Source organism: Periophthalmus magnuspinnatus, chromosome 11, assembly GCF_009829125.3.
Source record: "Periophthalmus magnuspinnatus isolate fPerMag1 chromosome 11, fPerMag1.2.pri, whole genome shotgun sequence".
In the NCBI taxonomy this organism is placed as follows: Eukaryota; Metazoa; Chordata; class Actinopteri; order Gobiiformes; family Gobiidae; genus Periophthalmus; species Periophthalmus magnuspinnatus.
The window spans coordinates 7,190,751-7,213,708 of NC_047136.2; the positions used below are offsets into that span (position 1 = coordinate 7,190,751).

At 40.1% G+C, this 22,958-nt stretch overlaps 2 protein-coding genes across 5 annotated transcripts; both read right to left on the reverse strand.

The window, feature by feature from the left end:
• Nucleotides 1–375: 375 nt before the first annotated feature.
• yrk (Yes-related kinase) lies at nucleotides 376–16,355 on the reverse strand. 3 transcript variants are annotated; one of them, XM_033975513.2, is made up of 14 exons: nucleotides 16,296–16,355; nucleotides 12,683–12,732; nucleotides 11,280–11,323; nucleotides 9,271–9,511; nucleotides 6,581–6,683; nucleotides 5,484–5,582; nucleotides 5,266–5,369; nucleotides 4,741–4,890; nucleotides 3,379–3,534; nucleotides 2,560–2,739; nucleotides 1,930–2,006; nucleotides 1,704–1,857; nucleotides 1,451–1,582; nucleotides 376–953 (listed from the first exon to the last, which is right to left on the reverse strand). In XM_033975513.2, exons 4-14 carry the CDS (start codon nucleotides 9,488–9,490, stop codon nucleotides 745–747), a joined length of 1,584 nt encoding a protein of 527 aa, XP_033831404.1. In that variant the 5' UTR covers nucleotides 9,491–9,511; nucleotides 11,280–11,323; nucleotides 12,683–12,732; nucleotides 16,296–16,355; the 3' UTR covers nucleotides 376–744. The 3 variants fall into 3 exon arrangements, with proteins under 3 accessions (XP_033831404.1, XP_033831402.1, XP_055081200.1); XM_033975511.2 differs by lacking the exon at nucleotides 3,379–3,534 and adding an exon at nucleotides 3,942–4,106; XM_055225225.1 differs by lacking the exons at nucleotides 12,683–12,732; nucleotides 16,296–16,355 and having other exon boundaries at nucleotides 11,280–11,525.
• Nucleotides 16,356–16,999: 644 nt separating this feature from the next.
• On the reverse strand, nucleotides 17,000–22,849 carry sesn2 (sestrin 2). 2 transcript variants are annotated; one of them, XM_033975504.2, is made up of 11 exons: nucleotides 22,002–22,849; nucleotides 21,139–21,204; nucleotides 20,450–20,638; nucleotides 19,671–19,853; nucleotides 19,132–19,350; nucleotides 18,510–18,642; nucleotides 18,309–18,424; nucleotides 18,123–18,206; nucleotides 17,856–17,962; nucleotides 17,640–17,784; nucleotides 17,000–17,559 (listed from the first exon to the last, which is right to left on the reverse strand). In XM_033975504.2, exons 1-11 carry the CDS (start codon nucleotides 22,338–22,340, stop codon nucleotides 17,473–17,475), a joined length of 1,668 nt encoding a protein of 555 aa, XP_033831395.1. In that variant the 5' UTR covers nucleotides 22,341–22,849; the 3' UTR covers nucleotides 17,000–17,472. The 2 variants fall into 2 exon arrangements, with proteins under 2 accessions (XP_033831395.1, XP_033831396.1); XM_033975505.2 differs by lacking the exon at nucleotides 22,002–22,849 and adding an exon at nucleotides 21,507–21,644 and having other exon boundaries at nucleotides 17,001–17,559.
• Between the last annotated feature and the right edge of the window lie 109 nt (nucleotides 22,850–22,958).

A 22,958-nucleotide genomic window follows, 5' to 3' on the forward strand; every position in this document is an offset into this window, starting at 1 on the left:
AACATATTTTACTACATATAGGCAAGTACCAAAACAAAAAAGATACACCCTACAAAGATATCAGATTTATTATTTCAATAATATCACATAAAACTCTTAGGATAAAAGTTACATTATGTTCTCTGTATATAATAAAAGACTTTGACAATACCCCAAATCCAAAATATATGTAAATGAAAGTAATTTTAGCATTTTTGGTTTGCACAGATATAACAGTAGGATCAGTTAATGCAAAAATGCTCTACTTGGTCATATTTGGATCTAAAACTAAACCATCATTTGCACAAGAAACTGCAAATATTGTAGATGAATAAACTATCAGTAGTATAGCTTCATACATCATCAACTGAGTCAGAAGTTATTTGTTTTCTACTCAAACAAATCCATATTTCCTTTAAAAGAGAAATTAATGGTTTGAACATATATATGGCAGCTGAGAAGATCTTGTACCAACTTGCCTGCCCCCACCCCAACACAACCATCTACATCTTCTTTCAGTTCCCTGTTGTCATGGTTACAGAGTAAAGCATTTCTGCAAGGCCTGACCAGCAGAGCTCTGACTGCTGTTCAACATGGTGGAGATGTGTCTGGAACAGTCTGCAGTGATTCATGGATAATTAACTATGAATCTGATATGTATATTGTTATATAGCTATGCAGTGAATGACAGACACGGGTATGAACGGTCAGAGGCCTGCTGCAATATAAAAGTCAATGTTCAAATGAGTCTATTTGTGTTGTGTGTCACAGGTTCTCTCCCGGCTGGTACTGAGGCTCTGTGGCAGTGAAGTAATCCTCCAAGAAGGACTGCAGGTATTCAAAGGTGTGCCTCTCATCGGGCTCTCGCCTCCAGCACTGCAGCATCAGTTCGTGCAGAGAGGCAGGGCAGCCCGGGGCGCAGGGCATTCGGTACCCTCTCTCCACCTGCTCCAGCACCTCGCGGTTGTTCATGCCTACAGGGGGAGGAAAACATAGGGGTTGATGTAAAAAAAGAGAAGTATTGAGTTTGGGATTTAAAAAAAAACATTCATGTTTTAGCCATGTAGACAGAAAAGTACAGAGGGATGGCTGTGGTAAGACATTGCACCTTTCTTGGTTTTTAAATGTCTGCCTAAGTTTGAATAAAGCACGTGTGGTTTTGAAGCATCTATGGTGTAATAATATAGAGCCAGCATAACAAATACCACCAAAGTTTCTTCTATAGCAGCACAGCAACATTTTACCAAATCATAAAATGACTAAAACATAAAAGGTTTGGTTAAGAATGCTACAAGATCTGCATGATAATTTGCTCTGGGAGTCACGTCTTCCACACATGATTTACTTTATACATGTATTTATTTATTTATTTTTCTTTTTTACAGAACATGTATTGTCTTTACATGTTATTGGATGAAAAAAATGAAATGTATAGTTGATTGAGATTTCAAGGTGTATGCTCTTGGTGTACCTGGGTACGGCACACGACCCTTGGTGATGAGCTCAGTCAGAAGTATACCAAAGCTCCATACATCTGACTTGATGGTAAAGCGTCCATACAGCGCAGCCTCTGGAGCCGTCCACTTAATGGGAAACTTAGCCCCTGAAACCATGGCAACAAGTGCACATGAATACTCTTACAATTAGGACAAGTTATGTATAAAAATAAAACCACAGAGGCAGTTATTCATAATTGTGATGTTGAACAGATCACATTGTATTACCCTGTCGAGCTGTGTACTCATTGTCCTCAATAAGGCGAGCCAGGCCAAAGTCCGCAATCTTACACACCAGGTTGTCTCCAACCAGGATGTTGGCAGCACGCAGGTCACGGTGGATGTAGTTCATTCTTTCAATGTATGCCATTCCAGCTGCAATCTGCCAAAGCAGAGACAGAGCTCATGGTTCAGAGAGTTCACTTGTGTAAGTATATCTGCATTAAAGACTTACCTGAGCAGCCATGTCCACCAGCTGAGGCAGTTTGAGACTCTGCCCTTCTCCATCTTTTAAGAAGTCCAACAAACTTCCTGCACACAGAGAACATACTGTACATCAGATGGATCTTGCCTGCCATAATAAACCATTACCATTTGCACCACTGATTCACATGTTATCACAGAATATATTAAAAAACTAATATTTACTAATACAAAACTGCCTCTTCACCATTCTTTATTCTAATGCATTTGTTTATTAGAACAGATTTGGACCTTGTGCTTTTCTGTTTGTCAGAGTATTGAAGGAAAACGTCTGATGTAATGGGCCACCTCCACAGGGAGGTCAAAGAGCATGCTCAGAAACAGAAATTAAATTCCTTTGCTTGGTTGGAATTCACTTTTTGTCTCTTGGGGGCTTTGTGCAGTTGAACTTGTGGTCTTTTAATTTACTAAAAAGTCTCCCCTTGGGCCTAAAAAGCTGCCAATTTTTGTTTGCTTTCAATATTTTGTAAGAGCAGTAATAATTGTCTTGCTACTGTTTAATGCATGCTATCATGGATGCATGCATATATTAAAATCACATCCAACCACAATAGAGAGTGTGTACAGTAGTAAGAGTCTGCCAGCTGGCCCGCTGCTGTACCTTGGCTCATGAACTCAGTGATAATGTAGATGGGCTCCTCTGAAACGACTGCATAAAGCTGCACCAGCTTGTCATGGCGCAGTCTCTTCATGATCTGAGCCTCCTCCAGGAAGGCCTCGGGGGACATGGTTCCTGGCTTCAGAGTCTTCACAGCCACCTTCGTGGTACCATTCCACATGCCTAGCATACAGACAGGGACGTTACAACTCCCAAAATAAAGGACCCTATAGCCACATTGTTAAAAGATCTAGATTCAAGAGCATGGCATTACACATATCTATCTCCATGGAGACAAGCGGGTAGCATAACCTGGCTACATTATAGGTCAGATGTGAAGAGATAACCCTGTTCTTAGAAAAAATGCATATATACTGTGGTATTTAGCAGTAAATTTGCAAGATAAGTTTAATGCCATACTGCAGAACATTATAGGCAAAGCATCTCAATGGAGACAAGCAGGTAGCGGACACCCTATCAGAAGTTACAAAGTGCACTTTTAACATTAGTATAGGGACAATTCACACAGACTTTATGAATTCTAGTACACAACCAATCATTAAACTCATGCAATTTGTGTTATAATTTGTGATCATGACAGAGTGATGTGAGAAAAGATGGTGGTTTACTGGTCTTACACTAAAACCAGCTGCATCTGAGACATGGACTGGCCACAAGGAGATGCACATGTACATGGATGCACATTTTGAACACTGTACATAATCTGGAATAATTTACAAAAAATATTTCATCAAAGCCAAAGCCAGACACTGAATGAGACAACACAGCAGACTGTAAGCCTGGAGAGGTTCTCTGTCTCACCCATCCACACGTCCCCAAAACAGCCCTGTCCCAGCTTTCTCTGCATGGACAGTGTCTCCCTGGAGACCTCCCAGGCATCCCGCCCCAGGCCCATGGTGAGTGGGGTGGAGTTGGGACACGGCGTGGTCAGGAAATAGCACAGTCCATCATTAGTGCCTATCTCAGGTGAAGAAAGGTGTAGGAAGTGAAAATAGGATTTGAAGTTAGGGTGGTAGGTGGAAGGACAGAACAGAAAAGATGGAAAAGAAAGATGGGATGGGGGTAACAAAAATGTGAGATGAGATTATGAACATGCACATGCAACAACAGCAGGGGGCAGGATAACACTGTGCACACCTGGATGTCAAAACAACTTCATTTGGAGTCAACAATTCATGAATATTTTTGACTTACTAATTCGCTGCCACATGTGAATACAATTTGAATAGATATTTCTGATATTTAGTGTCAAATCATTAGTTTGACCAATAATACAGTCTTTAAGAGTGTATTAGAAGTGTTTTTTTGGTCCAGGTGTGCTGTCGTTGTCCCTGTTGCCCACCACACACTATCACCAGTCCTACCCATCCAGACTTCTCCAAACTGGCCATTGCCCAGTTTCTTAATCAGCTGCAGGGATTCTCGGGGAATCTCCCACATGTCCTTGGTCTTCACTGATAAGTCGGCCAGCTTAGGCATACCCCGCTTACAACTGCCAATCAGCCGGCAGCACAGGCCCGCTGCTCTCTCTGACGCACAGAAAGAGAGAGACAGACACGGGAGGAAAGTGAAGGTAGAGAAGCAGAAAGGAGTTGGAGCTGACACACAAAATAACACGAGGCACTAAAACATAGACAGAACATAGACAAAACTATAGACAACATACACTTTTAAACTATTACGGCGGGTTTCTGGTTTTCGCTTTTATGTCTTTAGGAATTCATCGTTGGAATATTCAAATTTTTGTGAAAGAAATACTAATGTGTGATGAAGAGATTAAATGAATTATGATCAGAAGGTTCATGGCATCAAATTTGAAGGATATACATTTAAACACTACATTTAAATAAAAAAAAAAGCAAAGATAGAATTTCAAAATTGTTTTAGTGCTGAAGTAATTTACAGCTATTTTTTGTTATATTATGCCATTAGGATTACAGTGATTGGGGAATTACTTCACACAACTGCATTGTCCCCTAGTCACGATTAACAGGTGAGTCACACTGGACAACTGCATTACCAGACTCAGACGCTAGGAGGCAGAGTTACACAAACAAACAGAAGAGGAAGTGAAGGGTGTGCTTTGAATTTCACTGATACTCAAGTTTAAAGACAGAAACTTCCTAAATTAGTTTCGACCCAAAAAAAAAAGTCAAGTGTTACCAGTGTAGTGCTCGACCAGCTGCTGAACTGTGTCGAACTGTGATCTGGTGGTGATGTAATATCCTCCATTGTCCAGTTTGCGGATCTTATAGTGCTTCACATGGTCTCCCTTTGTGTCGTCCCAGTCACGGATGGACAGGGAGTAGGCACCTGGCAAAGAAAACAGAAAAAGTGCAGTTCATATCTTATGATCATGTAGTGAATTACTAAAGAAAACTATAATAAAACAATAGATTGTGGTGGTAAAAGGTAAACCATTTGACCTTTCATTTTCACTAAGCATCTGTAAATGTAAGACTTCTGTGGCAGAGGAACAGTAGAAGTGAAAATAGCACCAAATGCATTTAGAGGTTTGAACAGTAATAATGGTATATGAACTTTGTGGTTACAGCTGTATCAATGGTAGCAGTTGTAATGTGATGAGTACCGGTAATTTGATTTTACATAGGTATGGTAATAGTATAAGTTAAGGTAAATTAGGAACTGTATTATCATTAAGGCTCACAGTACTTCATTACTGCTCACCCTTGGTCGTCTCACTCTCCCGAATGAGGAAAGTTCCCCTCTGGTTGCCGTGGCCCAGCAGCTGTCTCTCTGCATCCTTCCTCCCCATCTTCCCAAAATACCACCTGTCACCATGACAACAACACACGGGTCACCACGGCAACAATTGCTTCTGACCCCCGACCCCGAACAACATGCCAATCATTTCTTTGGGTGTATCGTTTGCCGTTGGTACTCACTCTTCGGCCTGTATGGAGTCTACAGGAGCCACATAGTTAGACGGGATGTAACCGGAGTGTCCCGTGTCCAGAGAGCGGGCCTCCCACCAGTCGCCCTCTCTGCCAACACACACAGACTTTTGTTTATAGAGGTGCTGTTATGCAGAAGGTACTCAGGCATAATCTGCTTCAACAACATGTATTCATACTGCTATGCGAGGGAAGGAACGGCAGCTCTATGTGCGTTTGTTTGACTGTCTGTAAGTAAAACGCTTCTGTGCAAATCAAATGTAGAGCATCAACTGGACATAATTTGAAACATGAGCTGAGGAACTACCCAAAAAGCTGCTGGGTCACTTCTCGCTAACACAGGTATTACTATAATTACTTCAATGAATGTGAAATTTATAGTATGACATTACATGCCTAGCAACACATTCTGAAGAGCGATATATTGCTGAAGTAAATATAGACAATAAACGATAATACTGAAACCAAAACATAGAGAAGAATTATCACTAAAAGTATTCTTAATTTACAACACTGTTAAAAACCACAAACTGCAATAAGTACATAGAAGAAGTAACACTTAAATACCGGTAGTTAGTTTATGTCTATAATGAGTCACAAAGAAGTTCATATTTCAATGCTCTACAGTTAAAATCTCATAGTTGTACAGATAAATAACCAAACTTTTCTGACTAGTGCAAAGAAAAAGTACACATAATACATTTTGACCCCTAAAAAGTATTGCTCCATCTGTTATGTATTGAACATTAAGTTGATATAGTAAAAATTGGCTGACTGGAAATTGTGTGACAACAGAATCCCAATCTCTATAACAATAACAATAACAATACTCTCTAAACAATAACAAGAATGATAATGTACAGCCCCTGGATTCAATTGTAACTGTTTACTTAAGTCTAAAACATCCAGCTAGTTTCTGTCTTGGCCTTGGTCACTACAGAAACCATCTACCTCCCATGTGCGTAGACAGACCATGAACATTAAATACTCAGTGTCTGCTATGATCTGGATATATAATAGTATCTTCATGCAGTATCAGTAAGAGACCCATTTGCCGATTGGTCAGTGGTCACCTGTCATTTACTCACGTGTTATTGATAATCTGAAACTTCTCTCCTTTCTGAAATGTGAGGTCATCTTCCGTGCGTGCATCATAGTCATACAGAGCTATGAAGAGAGTCACCCCACCACCTGCAGAGAAAACCAAATCAAACATATGCTGTTCATAGTTTGTCTATTTGTACATCTATAATAACAACCAAGACACACGGCTGTCTTCACACTAGTCCTGTTTAGTTTGGTCCTGATGTAGAGCTGAGCGATATGGCCAAAAAATAAAATACAAACACAGGATGAATGCAATGTTAATCAAGAGCTGGACTGTTAGTGTATCAGACATTTTCATTCTTATCATATCCTATTATTTATTAAACTGTAAACTGCCTTCAGTCACATTTGTTTAAATATGTAATGCAGTAGTTAAAATTAGGATAAGATTTTTTTACTAATAATAATTTAATTGTACAGTAACCCTGTTTTGCAAGTAAGAAAGTCATGAGTAAACTTGTGATTTAAGTCTCATAATAATCCTCGATTTCATGATTTTGCAATTTTTCCAAACCTTGATTATTAAAAATGAGAATTATACGAACTTTAATTGTGCAGCCCTATCCTGATGTAGACTTGGTTTAGTCGTGGTTTAGTTGTGGTTTAGTCGTGGTTTAGTCCCGTTTTAGTCCCGGTTTAGTCTTGGTTTAGTCCTGGTTTAGTCCTGGTTTAGTCCTGGTTTAGTCCTGGTTTAGTCCCAGTTTAGTGCCGGTTTAGTCTCGGTTTAGTCTCGGTTTTGTCCTGGTTTTGTCCTGGTTTTGTCCTGGTTTAGTCTTGGTTTAGTCTTGGTTTAGTCTTGGTTTAGTCTTGGTTTAGTCCCGGTTTAGTCCCGGTTTAGTCCCGGTTTAGTCCCGGTTTAATCTTGGTTTAGTCCTGGTTTAGTCCTGGTTTAGTCCTGGTTTAGTCCTGGTTTAGTCCTGGTTTAGTCTCGGTTTAGTCCTGGTTTAGTCCCGGTTTAGTCCTTGTTTTTGTCCTGGTTTTGTCCTGTTCTAGTCCTGGTTTAGTCGTGGTTTAGTCTTGGTTTAGTCCTGGTTTAGTCCTGGTTTAGTCTTGGTTTAGTCTTGGTTTAGTCCTGGTTTAGTCCTGGTTTAGTCCCGGTTTAGTCTTGGTTTAGTCCCGGTTTAGTCTCGGTTTAGTCCCGGTTTACTCCTGGTTTAGTCTTAGTTTAGTCCTGGTTTAGTCCTGGTTTAGTCCTGGTTTAGTCTTGGTTTAGTCTTGGTTTAGTCCTGGTTTAGTCCTGGTTTAGTCCTGGTTTAGTCCTGGTTTAGTCCCGTTTTAGTCCTGGTTTAGTCTTGGTTTAGTCCTGGTTTTAATCGTGGTTTAGTCCTGGTTTAGTTGTGGTTTAGTCTTGGTTTAGTCTTGGTTTAGTCCTGGTTTAGTCCCGTTTTAGTCCCGGTTTAGTCTTGGTTTAGTCCCGGTTTAATCTTGGTTTAGTCTTGGTTTAGTCCTGGTTTCATCTTGGTTTAGTCCTGGTTTAGTCTTAGTTTAGTCCTGGTTTAGTCCTGGTTTAGTCCCGGTTTAGTCCTGGTTTAGTCCTGGTTTAGTCCCGGTTTAGTCCTTGTTTTTGTCCTGGTTTTGTCCTGTTCTAGTCCTGGTTTAGTTGTGGTTTAGTCTTGGTTTAGTCCTGGTTTAGTCCTGATTTAGTCCTGGTTTAGTCCTGGTTTTGTCCTGGTTTAGTCTTGGTTTAGTCCTGGTTTAGTCCTGGTTTAGTCCCGGTTTAGTCTTGGTTTAGTCCCGGTTTAGTCTCGGTTTAGTCCCGGTTTACTCCTGGTTTAGTCTTAGTTTAGTCCTGGTTTAGTCCTGGTTTTGTCCTGTTCTAGTCCTGGTTTAGTCCTGGTTTAGTCCTGGTTTAGTCCTGGTTTAGTCCTGGTTTAGTCCTGGTTTAGTCGTGGTTTAGTCCTGGTTTAGTCTTGGTTTAGTCTTGGTTTAGTCTTGGTTTAGTCCTGGTTTAGTCTTGGTTAGGTCCTGGTTTAGTCCCGTTTTAGTCCTGGTTTAGTCTTGGTTTAGTCCTGGTTTTAATCGTGGTTTAGTCCTGGTTTAGTTGTGGTTTAGTCTTGGTTTAGTCTTGGTTTAGTCCTGGTTTAGTCCCGTTTTAGTCCCGGTTTAGTCTTGGTTTAGTCACGGTTTAATCTTGGTTTAGTCTTGGTTTAGTCCTGGTTTCATCTTGGTTTAGTCCTGGTTTAGTCTTAGTTTAGTCCTGGTTTAGTCCTGGTTTAGTCCTGGTTTAGTCCTGGTTTAGTCAGTTTTGTTCCAGCATTAATCCCAGTTTAGTCTCAGTTTTAAATGTCATGTTTACCAGTTAAATTCACTCATAATCTGTCGTACTTTTGATTACAAGAACAATAAATAACAATAACATTATTAATTTGGCCTGGTGCGTCACCTGCTTATCTGACTCTTTAATGCCCTACTGTGGCACACTGCAGGTAAAAAAGTTACACATCTTTAACTAAAGTTACTCTATATTCCCGTATATATGTTGAAATATGTAAATAATGTTGTAATATCAAACATAATAAATGAACATCTTATCTCAAAAATGCACAAAACAACCAGAACAAATGAATCACTTGAGTCATAATAAAGATTGAATGTGTATCTTCATTTCATAATCTGTCTGTTACTATAGTTTTAAATACTAATACTTGTGTAAATGTGTACTGGTCCGTACTGGTGATGCCTCCGGGCCGCTGCTGGACGGTGCTACTGGGGAAGACTGGTCCACATGGGAAATGGTTGAAGTCTGGGATGGTCGGGGTGGGGTCAGGACAGTATCGAGGGGTCAGGGAGGACACGCCCCCGTCTGTGTTGCTAAGAGACACATCTGTAATGGCTGCTGTTGCTCCTGTTATTTTAGTTGACTTCTTGTGCTTGCAACAGGCACTCCCCATAATAACACACCAAGACAGAGACTGCAAAATAATCCAAATAATATGGAAATGTTTAGTTACGTTTTTACAGAGAGGTGAGAAGTGACTCTGCCCTCACTGCGCCGTTTTAAATCAACTTTTATGGTACGGTCATTTCCCAAATTGCACTTTTAGTATGTGTTTGACATTTCACAACATCCACATTTGCAACTTCAGACCTACTATCGCTTTAGTGAAAAGAGACGAGAAGTATTTATAAATGTACACAAGTGATTTTAGTAACATGTTCCGGCAAAATACACATGATCAGGTCTGTGTGTTGGAGCTGGTAGAAGCAGTAAAATTAGTTGTTGTAGTAGTAGTGGTAGTCATAGTAGTAGTAGCAGTAGAAGTAGTAGTAGAAGTAGTAGTAGAAGTAGTAGTAGTAGTAGTAGTAGTAGTAGTAGAATTCAATTCAATTCAATTTATTTGTAGTCATTGTCACAGAAGAACAACAAAATTGCATTTGGAGCATCCCCCATAAAGTGCTACTTCCTGCACACAGAAGTAGTAGTATTAGTAGTAGTAGCAATAGTAGTGGTAGTAGCAACAGTAGTAGTAGTAGCAGTAGTTGTAGTAGTAGTAGTAGTAGTAGTAGCAATAGTAGTAGTAGCAGTACTATAGTAGAAGTAGTAGTAGTAGTAGTAGTAGTAGTAGTAGTAGTACTAATAGTAGTGGTAGTAGCAACAGTACTAGTAGTAATAGCAGTAGTAATAGCAGTAGTAGTAGTAGTAGTAGTAGTAGTAGTAGTAGTAGTAGTAGTAGTAGTAGTAGTAGTAGTAGTAGTAGTAGTAGTAGCAATAGTAGTAGTAGTAAAAGTAGTAGTAGTAGTAGTAGTAGTAGTAGTAGCAATAGTAGTAGTAGTAGCAGTAGCAATAGTAGTAGTAGTAGTAGCAATAGTAGTAGCAGCAGTAGTAGTAGTGCTATAGTAGTAGAAGTTGCAGTAGAAGTAGCACCAGCAGCAGCAGTAGTAGTAGTAGTAGTAGCAATAGTAGTAGCAGTAGTAGTAGTAGTAGCAATAGTAGCAGCAGTAGTAGTAGTAGTAGCAGTAGTAGTAGCAGTAGTAGTAGTAGTAGCAGTAGTAGTAGCAGTAGTAGTAGTAGTAGTAGTAGTAGTAGTAGTAGTAGTAGTAGTAGTAGTAGCAATAGTAGTAGTAGTAGTAGTAAAAGTAGTAGTAGTAGTAGTAGTAGTAGTAGCAATAGTAGTAGTAGTAGTAGCAGTAGCAATAGTAGTAGTAGTAGTAGCAATAGTAGTAGCAGTAGTAGTAGTAGTGCTATAGTAGTAGAAGTTGCAGTAGCAGCAGCAGCAGTAGTAGTAGTAGTAGTAGTAGTAGCAATAGTAGTAGCAGTAGTAGTAGTAGTAGCAATAGTAGTAGCAGTAGTAGTATAGTAGTAGAAGTAGCAGTAGAAGTAGTAGCAGCAGTAGTAGTAGTAGTAGTAGCAATAGTAGTAGTAGTAATAGTAGTAGCAACAGTAGTAGTACCAGTAGTAGTAGTAATATTATGAAGTGTAGATTTTTAATGTGCATAATGGGTTTATTTGAGGCGACCTGAGGGCACAGTTTCTACATTCACGTCACACAGGACATTTCACATATTCAAGACACTTGTCAGAGTAAATGTGATGTCGAGCACAAATCTGGAAAAGTGGAACCAAACAGGAGCAAACAGCAAAGAGAGAAGTTACAATAAAAGTTAATTTCCCCTAAGCTACTTGTGGAAAAGGAAGTAAATGTGGGTGTAAGACACAGAAGACAAGTTCACTTTTCTTACCTGACGGTTTCCTCTGTCAAATCATCTGTCAATCAACATTTCTACTGCAAAAAAAGTGAAGAGAGAGCAGAGGTGAGTGATGGCAACGCTACGTCAGGGCAGCGAACCAGAGGAACAGTTTCAAAGGCACTAAAGCACGAACAGCGGCTCTAAGAGGAGACGCGGCGAGACAGGCTACAGAAGAGGAAAGACAAAGAGAGATGTGAGGTTAGCCACTTCCCCTCTGCTTCTACAGTTTTGAGAAGGGCTTTTCTCGTTGGCCGGTGTGAAAACTGTGCGTGTGATCGTGTCGGTGTCACAGATGGAAATGCTCTACAAAGGCGCACTGAGTCTGTATGAATGTATGCAAATCTTAACTTCCACGGTCATTGTTTCAATAGAGAGAGTATCCACCAAACAAAGACAAGTGCCAAGGACAAGAGGAAAAAACACAGTGACGAGACCGCTGGACGTGCTGGATTGTACGCAAAACACCGGCAGAACAATGATCATGGGTCCTTTGAATCCTACAACTTTCTAACCCCAACCGTACAAAAATAATTTATTTTTTAAGCTGTCCTCATGCTATTTTCGTTGCAGGTTCAGAGTCATATTTCGAGACCGGCTATGACCCTTGTTTACTTGCTAACATACCACTACTTGCAAAACACACCCCAATGTTTAGTATTTATTTTTAAGCAGTACCGGCCCTTAAACTTTCTTAGACAGAGAACGGAGAGAGAACTTTTATCCCGAATCTACGCCCCAGCTAAGCCATTAATGTAACGCAGCGAGTATTTAGTTAACGTGGAAGAATACGTCATCAATCAGACTGGTGTTATGAGTCCTGGGATTCAAACAGTCGACCTCACATTGTACAGGCCCAACGTCATCCCACCTACTCAGGAATGTGCAGGAAGTAACACACAGGAAGAACAATAAAAGTTATAGTAGGCAGGGACAATAGACAACTGTACGAATTCTACGCTCGTTAATTAATTAGACTCGTGTTTCTTCGAATGTAAAGACGCCATTTTGACTCAAAATCACTGACATGGGACAGTTATTCGGAGGTGTGCGTACTTATGCATTATCAGAGTGGCCATCGGGAAAGCTGCAGGAAGTTAGCCCTGTTAGAGTTTCCTGTCCGCCCTTCAGATACCCCCCCCCCCTTTTCCTGAAAACTAAAGATAAATCCACACACACACTCCCGAAGCAGCTGTGGTACAACAAACAACACCAACTGCACAATTCCTTTCATTTCAACAGATATCTGGCTTTTTTTTTAACCCAATGCAACCACAACAAACATTCATATTCCTTCAATCATGTACATACTGTCTTCTGGTTAACCACAAAACGTGCATGTTCTACTTCTCAGATATTTGGGGCATACAAACTGGAAATGTATAGTCATTGTTCACCTCAGTTTTGTTCCTCGTGGGTGATGTGTCTGCTTCAAGCGTAATCAGACCTGTAAAAATCAAGACGAGAAACAGGTTTAAAGCAAAAACCTACAGTAAAAAATAAAAGTACAGGGCCTGCCTTTGACATAAATAGAATATACAGTGTTGGGAAGTAACATATACATACACCAAAAATACCTGTTCTGACTACTAATGTGGAGTAACTGTATTCTAGGACTCTTTCATTTGGTGGTACTCACAATACAGCTCTTTGATAGTATTACCCTAAGCAGTTTTCACTTTCAACTGCCTGGTATAAGTGAGAGGTTTTGCAGTGCATGCATGTGTGATTTTTCATCTGTAATTTAACATAAATCAACACGTAACAACAAAAATAAAGCTGTTTGTACATATATGTCATGTTTTTTTCACTATAATATAATGCAACTCGGTGTAAGTAGTCAGAATACTGTACTCTGATGGCTCACGTAACATAATGCTTTACAAAATACGCTTTAATTTGGGTTTTCGGGATTGTGTAACTAAGTGCATTTTCAAAGTATTCTTCCCTTCACTAAGAATATATAAGTAAGAGGGGGTGCGTGGTTTGTGAGAGGTTAGTGCAGTTTAAATAGCACGATTCATGTGAGAAAACGTTCATGTTCCTCTTTATTTAATAGAAACCATGTCATGCAAATGATGACACGGTAGCGCAGCTCGTGTATATTCCCAGAAAGAACCCTAAAGAGTTCAAATACATTGTGCATGATGCAAATATTCAAAGCTTTCAGCATAAAACATGAGAAAAGGCAATGGTAAATATGTGTGCTTTATGTAGTCAGGCCAAAGTTTGTGAAACGTGTTATTTCCTCTATTGGCACAAAGATCAGCAGGTGTTTGTACTTTCAAAGATGAACCTAGGCCTGTCATGCTAACACATTTTGAAGTTCGATATACTGCTGAAGTAAATATAGACGATGAGCCATAATATTGAAACAAATTGATGCCACTGACACGAATAACCCGACAGCTGATTTAAACCACAAAAACTGTTCTAAATCTACACTATTGTTAAAAATCATGAGCTGTCGAATGAAATACATAAGTACTTAGTTTGCAGTTATTAAGTCAACCTTTTACAGCTTAAATCTTATTGTGTAATCAAAATATAACTAAAAAATTCCCACTAGTGCAAATAAACTGTACACACGATAAATACTGACCCCAAAAAATATCGTTCTACCTTTTATATACTGAACGATAAGTCAATATAATCATTTTTAGGTTGTAAAGTTTGTGTCACTACTGTGGTGGTAAATATTGTACTTGTTGTATGGCCATAGATCATTAATATCAAAGTATCAGCTTTTTATCATGAAGATACATGGAATATATGCAATTTGCAATCTTTAAAATATTCAATTAATGAGATAGAAGTATAGAGTGTATTCACCTAGGATACATTTACTCAGATCGCTTTGTTGTTGTTTTTTTGTGTTTTTGTGTATCGTTTTAACCAGTAGTGGAAGAAGAACTCAATTTGTGTTACTTAAGTAAAAGTACAGATACTGGGGCAAAAAGTACTCAAGTAAAAGTAAAAGTTTCACATTCACAAAGTATTAAAGTAAAGAATGTGCTTAAAGAGTAAAAAGTCAAAGTATTTTGTGCAGATTCTGACATGTTATAAAGCTTCAAATGGAGTGATTTTGATAAAGATTTGTCATCAACTTTTGCTTTTTTCTAGCTGTTTCGAGTTGTATATTTTTATTTGTTCAGATTGTGAACGTGTTAAAAAATAAACTACTCAAATTTTTAAGCAGGTCTTACACAATAATAAAAATGCTTTCCGTTTTCAGTCCAGGTCAAAAATGTAGTGGAGTAGAAAGTACAGATACTGCTCTCGATTGTAGTAAAGTAATAGTAACAAGCATCCTCTTTAAATTTTACTAAAGCATAGTACAGATACCTAAAATATAGCGGTTTACTACTTTTACTTTGTTACGTTCCACATGTGACCAGTAACACTCTACTGTATCTGAAATGAAGGCTGAAAAAGAGTAGAGCGTCTTATCTCAGAGCGGTTCTAACCAGTGTTCTCGGGACATAAATACAGTGGATATAATGTACAGTAAATGTTATCCTAAACAATGTGAGGAAGCCTGTGTGGTGTGACCTACAACACACTGATGCACAAGTCCAGTCTCTCACTCAAACCTCAGCACTGCCCTCCAAAACTCACACACACACACACACACACACACACACACACACACACACACACACACACACACACACACACACACACACACACACAAACATCCCGGGGACACACCCTTTCCTGCACAACGGGCTGCAGATAAGCCACTTCATCTGGGGGAATTAACTCTGAGAACCAAAATATTCACAAACTCCTCGCACTTTCACACCAGCCTTACAACGAATCTACTTGATCAGATTTTTCATCGTCTCCTCTTCCTCGCCTGGTGGCTCTCGTCCATATAGCTCAGATTAGGAGGAAGCCCCACAGGATGCAGGGCCTGTTTGGAGCGGGAATGATAGGACAATGGGAAGCAAGCTGTCACTGGAGCTACACACTCAAAATGTAGAAGGGGAGGGGGGTCTCGGTCATCGGGACGTCCTGTTTCCAGATGATGTCACTGTACTCTCATCCATCTGACTGGTGCTGTTTTGGTGAACATGGGCATATATTGCAGATTGTCATATCTCGGTCACTAAAATGCTGTCATGTTACGAGATTGGTTTAGAATGATGGTTTAACATAACTGACCATTTGACCATATATGTCTAAACTCAAATTGACGCCCCTTTCCTTCCTGCCTTGCTCCACGGCTCAAGACAGGAACCAACCTTGCTAAGAAACAGGAAGCGATGAGGTTTGGCCTTGGTCAGTGTAATCTTGTTTTTTTTTACCTACCCATCCTTCAGTGTCCCCAGGTTACTCCCACAAAATCTTGGATCAGTCTATTTGCTTTTTAATTGTGAAAATGAAAGGGTAACAGGTGTACTGTATCAAAACCATCAACTGTTTGTGTCAGAGAAGCAGGAACAGCTAAATGAATGGATGTAAAGGATGCACCTAGACCTGCCTTTTCTTCAAGTTCACAAATCACACGTTAAAGTGCCTAAATGTCTTTCTTTTTCAGACAGTCTTTATCTTCAAAGGGCATTGTATCTATTGTAGATTACAGAAAAGAACAGAACATTTCAAGATAACGGTTACATGCCAAATATAAAGCACAAATGTCTGTTCTTAAGCAATTAATTGTTTCAACATTTCTGGTTTCTACATGGCATCCTCTGTGGCATGGGTCTACCTCAAACTGATACCAACTTCCCTTAGACAACTAAACACTAAGGCATTTCTCACAGTCCCTTAATGTGCTGTACTTAACATAGCCAACAATACAGTGATGATGACTGTGTTCAGACTTCAGTGTCATGACCTTTTGAAAATTTGTTGAAATCTGGCAAAGAGAAGACTGTAAAACACGCAGTAAAGTGGTGTTGGATCCACTTGTAACCATAAACTTCAGATCCGCAGTGATATGTTTGAAAGTAGTCTACTTGTTGTTAAAGCCATTACAAAGTTGTTAAAACTTTAAAGCCTTACCATAAGAGTTGCTCCAGGTGAGGTGAGGGGCAGGAGATGTGCACCAGTGCCAACCTGAACCGTGTGAGGAGGGGATGTGTGCGCGCGCTGTCCGGAGGCTCCTGGACGCGCGCAGAGGTCCGCCCCAGAGGAACGCGCCCTTCTCTGGCCAATAACGAGGTGGACTTTGATAGGATATTGAATATGAGCACCGTGTCCATCCATAAAAGTACTGTAGTAAAAGTACAATAGTTAGATATTTTATTAGTTGACTTTTTGAAATGCAATTTAGGCTACTACAGATAATGCAACAATTGTTAAGATTGCAATTTCACTTTTCATGACTTCGCACAGAAGGTGTGAAACAGGAAGGACAAAAGAAACGTGTAATAATCACCCTAAGATACACAATGTACACGCAGTTAACTGGAAGCATAAAGAGACGCCAAATATAGAGGAGTTCAACGATGGCAGAAACTAAATAAATCAATACATTCACAAAATATGCTCAAAGACGTGGAGCTATAAGTGATCTGTGGAGGCGCAACACACTTTCAAGTCTTTGTCTACATCTAGTGGCGGGAGAGCGCAACTACAAGCACAAAATACACCTTTGACTGGGTACTTAAAAACTATTGGAAGAAAAAGGGCCACAACAAAAAAGTTAAAATAAAAATCATGGGAATTAGAGAAACCGTGAAACAGGGACAATAACATGATATTTTTAACAAAATGTTTAACTTTATTGTGTAGAAAAATACAAGGTAGTCTCAGATATTGAGGCATGGGGTGGTCTGATGAGTACGACAGCAGTTAACAGATCTAAACAAGTTCATCACATAAATACCTAAAACCCACAGTGATGATTTGAGAGTGAAATGACGTCATGCCGGGTCATATGTTGATGGTTCAGATATGTTTGACTCGAGATGTACAAGATTTTTTTCACTAAAGCTTTAGATTCGACTGGTCAAAACTAAATATGAAGAAATTCAGTGCAATAAAAGTAACACATTATCCTTGTCGGAACACAGCATCAATAATTAACACTGAAAAAATAACATACATAACAAACATTCATTGTAGTGTGTTACATTTGTGCAAACTTATGAATCCACTTATCACATTTGTGCTGTGGTATGTCAGCTGGCTCAGCATTTGCAAAGTTGCAGTTGTCTTTTCTATTTCGTGTGTGATGTCATCTCATATAGTGTGTTATTGCTCGTAACGTGTACAGCAAGGCAGCTTGTAGCCGGGCCTCCATCACTATAAGATTAGCATGAACCTTTAAGAAGAGAGCACATATAAAATCATTACTCATTCATTAATCATTAGACTAAATAGATGTTGTTGGTTTTACTTTACCTTCTCTGAGTGTTGGAAATGCCTCCAGAAGTCGTGGTAGATGCGCATTGTGGTCTGCTCCGGGTGACAGGCCATGGTTTTCACAAATACTTTCAGAGAGCGCTCTAACAGGACATTGACACTGCCATAGTCGTAGTCATCATATCTGTATGGAAGTGAGCACAAATTGTATTAAATAAAATAAACACAATCAGCAAAGATGTTTTTGATACTCACCGAATACCATAGAGACAATGAATGTAGTTCCACAGAGCCTTTCTCAAAGTGTGTGTATCAACACCCTCATGCATCGCCATCCTGTGGTAAGTCATGTTACTAACAACCTGCCGATAAACACACACAATACACATTTAAACATTCAGACTCAAGTTTGAAAATACCTGTTTGCAAGAGAAAAATCCTGGTTGGTTAACAGTGACATTTGAATCTTTATACATTAATCCAATATTATCACAATCTACTTCACTAAAATGTGTTTAATACCTGGAACTTCTCATCCAAAAGCTGTCCCATGTCAGGCAGAAGTCTGTTGACCAGAGAATAGCCATGGTCCTCCCAGGAATAATCCTTTACACAACATATACACACATATGTCAGTTTGCACAGCAGAAGGTCGGTTTGCACACCATGTTTAACTTCAGATCATAACCCATTTAGAGTGTGCTGTACCTGTGCTCTCATGGTGGTGGGAGACTGCTCTCCTCTGGGTGCAAAGTCCTCATATCTAAAGTCTGGATCCTCCACGAGGTGCTGCACCATGTCAGGGGGGGATCCACGGACCACGGCTGGCGAATCGGCAAAGGTAAAGGGTGTCATAAACATGGTCTAAGTAAGATAAGGACAATAAATGGATAAACAACATGTAAGTACCAGTGGGAATGCTTTCAGTCCTCTCCCTTTCAAAACGAGTAATTATTTCTTCCTGCGTGCACTCTTCCTCCTGCTGCTGTAACTCCACCATCCTCTTCATCAACACCTCCACCTCCATGGCTCCGTCCACCAGCTAGTCAACAAGAGTGCACAACATTGTTCTTTAACCACAACACACACAACCGCGCATTTCTGTATAATGGCAAAACTGGATCGACAGGTATGAGAGCAAATGTTTTTCTAATTCTGTCACCCATAAGAGGCTACTTTTGGTTGATTACACAATGATAAAAACTAAACAAAACAACTAGACAGCTACCCACTACTGTATATTTAGTTAAACATCAACGGACTCCTATTTAAGTTTGTAGCAAGTTAGCAGCCTTCTTCAGAATAATATCATAAAATAAGCAGATAAAAACATCCTTGTGGCTATTTAAGATGGTTTTGTCAGAAAATAACTAATCTACTAAATCATAAACACAATGAACAATGATTATATCTACAGTATCTATATGTCTGAGGCGCAAGTTGCAACATATCTGATAACGTCAATCAAATAGGTGAGGTTTTTCTGAAAAACAAGGCGTTGAATAGTCATAACTTTTAAGTGTAGACAGACCTCTTGCCTGCCGTCCTCATGTGCAGGACTTTGGGGACTTGGCGAGACATGACTAGGGGATGAGGGCTGGAAGGTGAAGCCTCCGATATGGTCAGACTCAGGATTGAGGCCACAGCCCCACACAAAGGAGCAGAGCGAATGAGCGTGTGCCAACACCATAATAGCATGTATCAGCTCAGCCAATGACCAGCGAGGATCTGCCCCAGGACACACCAGTGCCTACAAGGGGGAAATAAATGTTACCTTACACAAATTAAGTACATATAAACATTGAGGCTAATCTACTAGAACTACAATTCATGTTATGACTAATTTCAAATTCTTAAACTGTGAGGGCTGAATTTTTACAAGACATAAACAGTTGCAATAATGTGTGTTTTTACATTGGGTCAGTGGTTATAATGTTCTGCTTGATTGGCGAACGGGTATCAGCGAATTTCTCTATGTGACCACAGTAAAAAGAGCTCCACTGTGACTCTTGTATTTGTCTGTGTGCATGTGAATGTGTTGGTACATGTGTGTGTGTGTGTGTGTCTGACCTGGATGTGCTGCTCTGTGATGAGCCAGGGCCTGTGTGCCATCAGTTTGTTGAGGGTCTGAAGGCTGCGCAGTTTAGTCGGAGCCTGCTCCAAGCCACTGAGCCAGCTCTCCTCGCCACCCGCCTCCAGGAAACATGTGCTATGCTGTTGGACCAAATATGAGCAATGGTGCCTAGCTGCAGCCTGCACATAACCAGGACAACTGTGTTAAAAAGGACTAGAGGTTCAAGAAAAAGAGCAAATATTGAGGACTATGTAGACTAGTGAGTGTGATACAGTGAAAGTACAAATGCATCGTACACCAGGAATAAACACATAAGGTTGAAGCACCAAATTTCACAGACTCCAACCACATCACAAAACCACAAAAGCTGACAAAACAGAAAAACAATGACTGATCATGTACATGCATATTATTTTAGCTGACATGAAACAAGCAATGGCTGTGTCATTTTGTCTATTTCCGCATTTTGCATTTTTTTGTGCACACTCAAGTACAGCACGATTAATTCAGGTACTACAAGTTATAAAGGCTTAAGTGGTAAATACAAGTATCCCATGCATTTCAGAATGTATGTTTGTAAAGATTCAAACTACAGATACAATGCACAGGAGTGTTCTAATTTCTTAAAGAATACATTTTGTTTTGTTTTGTTCTTTGCAGAGGACAATCTATTATCTAAATGATTCCAGCCTTCGTGATTTGGTAACTGATGGTAACTTGATTCAATTGCAAATACATTGTGCAACCACACAATGTATCCCAGTGGTTTCCTCACCATAACAGCAATGTAATGTCTCCAGTGACGCGGCAAAGGCCCGTCCATCTCCAGCAAAGCATGCTGGGTCCTCAGGAAGCAGCTGAGGTAGGCCGGGTGAAGAGCCATGACCATTGTGACATGGTCCACTCGACCCATTGAAAGAAAAGATTCAATAAGGATGTCCTGATTGATTCCTTCTTGCAAGATCTAAAAGAGGCAAAGAAGCGGAATGTAAGATGATAAAATATCCAATCCTTAAAGGTGCACTATGTCATTTTTCTAGTAGACGGTCCACAACTTGCTCGTCTCCATGGAAATGTTATGGCTTTGTCTAGATTAAAATATTCAACAGAATGGCATTCAACTCATCTACTGTCAATGATATAAGCAGATGAAACAACCAGGCCAAGTAACAGGTCAAATCTGTGATAAGCAATCCCACTCACAGAAAAAGTGCAGTAAAGCAACAGTAAATGAATAAATAAACACGAAAGTGACAGACCTTGCACCAGAAAAGCTACATAGTGCAGCTTTAAAACAGTAAAGTAAGTGAAAGTCTAAAAAATGAGTATTAAGTAATTTCATCAAACAGTCAGTTTTACAGAGAACAACAGGGAGAACTAAAAATAATAATATAACTGTTACTGTACAACAACATGTCTAAAGTCTGTACACTCAGAAAGCTTTGAAAAATGGGTCAAACACACCTGTTTTGCTGGTATAAAGGCACTAGGACCTGAAGACAGCGCTCGAGGTACTGCTACACCTTGTTTCTGTGTCCAAAACAAAAAACTTCATCAAAAGCTCATACTAAAAGAACATGCATCAATTGTGTAACATTTAAACAGACAATGCTTTTTATTTGTTTAATATAAACAGGAGTTATTTATAGTGTATTGGCATATCAACTTAACAAATAGTCTTAAGAAGAAACTGAAACAACTGTATATTACTACATTTAGTTTTCATTTCATTTTAACCTACAGTTTTAAATAGATCTGCTCCAACGCCCTCTACAGTAACTGGAGAGCGCAGTTTCATAACTCAGAAGCTCATAAACAAATGTTGCACTCACCGACATTATTAGGGGAGAAGTCGTGAATAAAAAGTCCTAAATCTGTTTTCCCATTGTTAATCAAAGAAAAGGGGATCAGCGCTACCAGCGGCTCGTAGCTTCTTGAGCTGATGAAAGTGGCACGACCGGGCTTTGGTTTTTGTCGGGACACTAGGAGGGGGCGTGTCTGCCTTGTTTATGCACACCACATCAGGTCTTGCATCACCTACAGTGCTACAGTTCAATGTCTGATGAAATACGCAGTAACAGGTACAAAACTGGGCTTGATTTTGATTAACTGCGATTAAGAACGATTAAGGGCAGCAAACCTCCTTCCGGGTATTTAGAAATAATAATACTAATAATAGTACAGTACTACTAATACTACTACTACTACTAATAAGTTAAAATAATAGCGATAGTAAGGGTTAAATTGGAGCAAAGAGTCTAATATCTGACTTTTAAAGAGTGGTTTAGTCTTTTGTCTCTGAAGGGGCTGCAGAACCAGAGCTTTACCTGCGCGCGTCGGAGCAGCTCGGAGGTTTTCTCACGGACCTCTTGTAAGGGGCAGGACAGTGATAATCGGAGCAGATGCAGTAGTGTTTTTTGACTGAGCCGGTTCGATTCGGGCCGGTCCAAACCCAAACACATCAAGACACTGTCAGTGAGCTGGTCCAGAGCCGTAGCCCGCTCCTCTTCGTCTCTGCTGCACAGCCGAGATAAGCTCTTCGCTGTCGGTACGATGTCAGTCTCTGATTCGGACTGGTATCGGAGCTTACGATCAGAAGAGACTTGTCCCGGTACACTTTCACCATTAGATTGACGAGAGAAGCCTGCTGTGGTCCCACTGGCCATAGTCCCGGTCCAAAGCTCCTCTAATGTTGGGCTGATGGGACTTTAAAAGCTCCTGTTTATCAGTGAAACACCGCTGCGCTAGCGCCTGTTAGCTCAAGTCTTATCCGTCCCGGTTAGTTAGTTTATCAGTCAGAGAATGGTTTAATGTACAGCCAGATAAACATGAACAGATCGCAGCCTCCCGCGCTGTCATCCGTCCCGAAAATGAAACAGCGCCGGTGGAGGTCTTCAGCTTCCCCGGGTTTCCCTTCACTCGCCCGGCGTCAGCAATGGCTGTGCTCGGCGCTAGCTCCCTGTTAGCCTCGCTGTAGTTATCTGTACTTTACTGTTCTGACAGCGCACGGACAACGGCATCAACGCGTGTAAATACGAAACAAACTTCTACATCTGAGTATTGCTGTAAGATCTAAATAAATGCGTGTTTGTTTGAAAATAAAGTAAAAACTCTAAGATGTAGTGGCTGCGGCTTCATTCAGCTGCGCTCGCGGACATTTGTCTAAGAAAGAAACGTCATCGTGACGTCACACGCTGTCCAGCGTTTATTTCAAGACACAGGTAAATATAGGCAAAAAAATCAAATTAAAATTAAATAACTGGTAAATATAGTCTTGGTTTTCT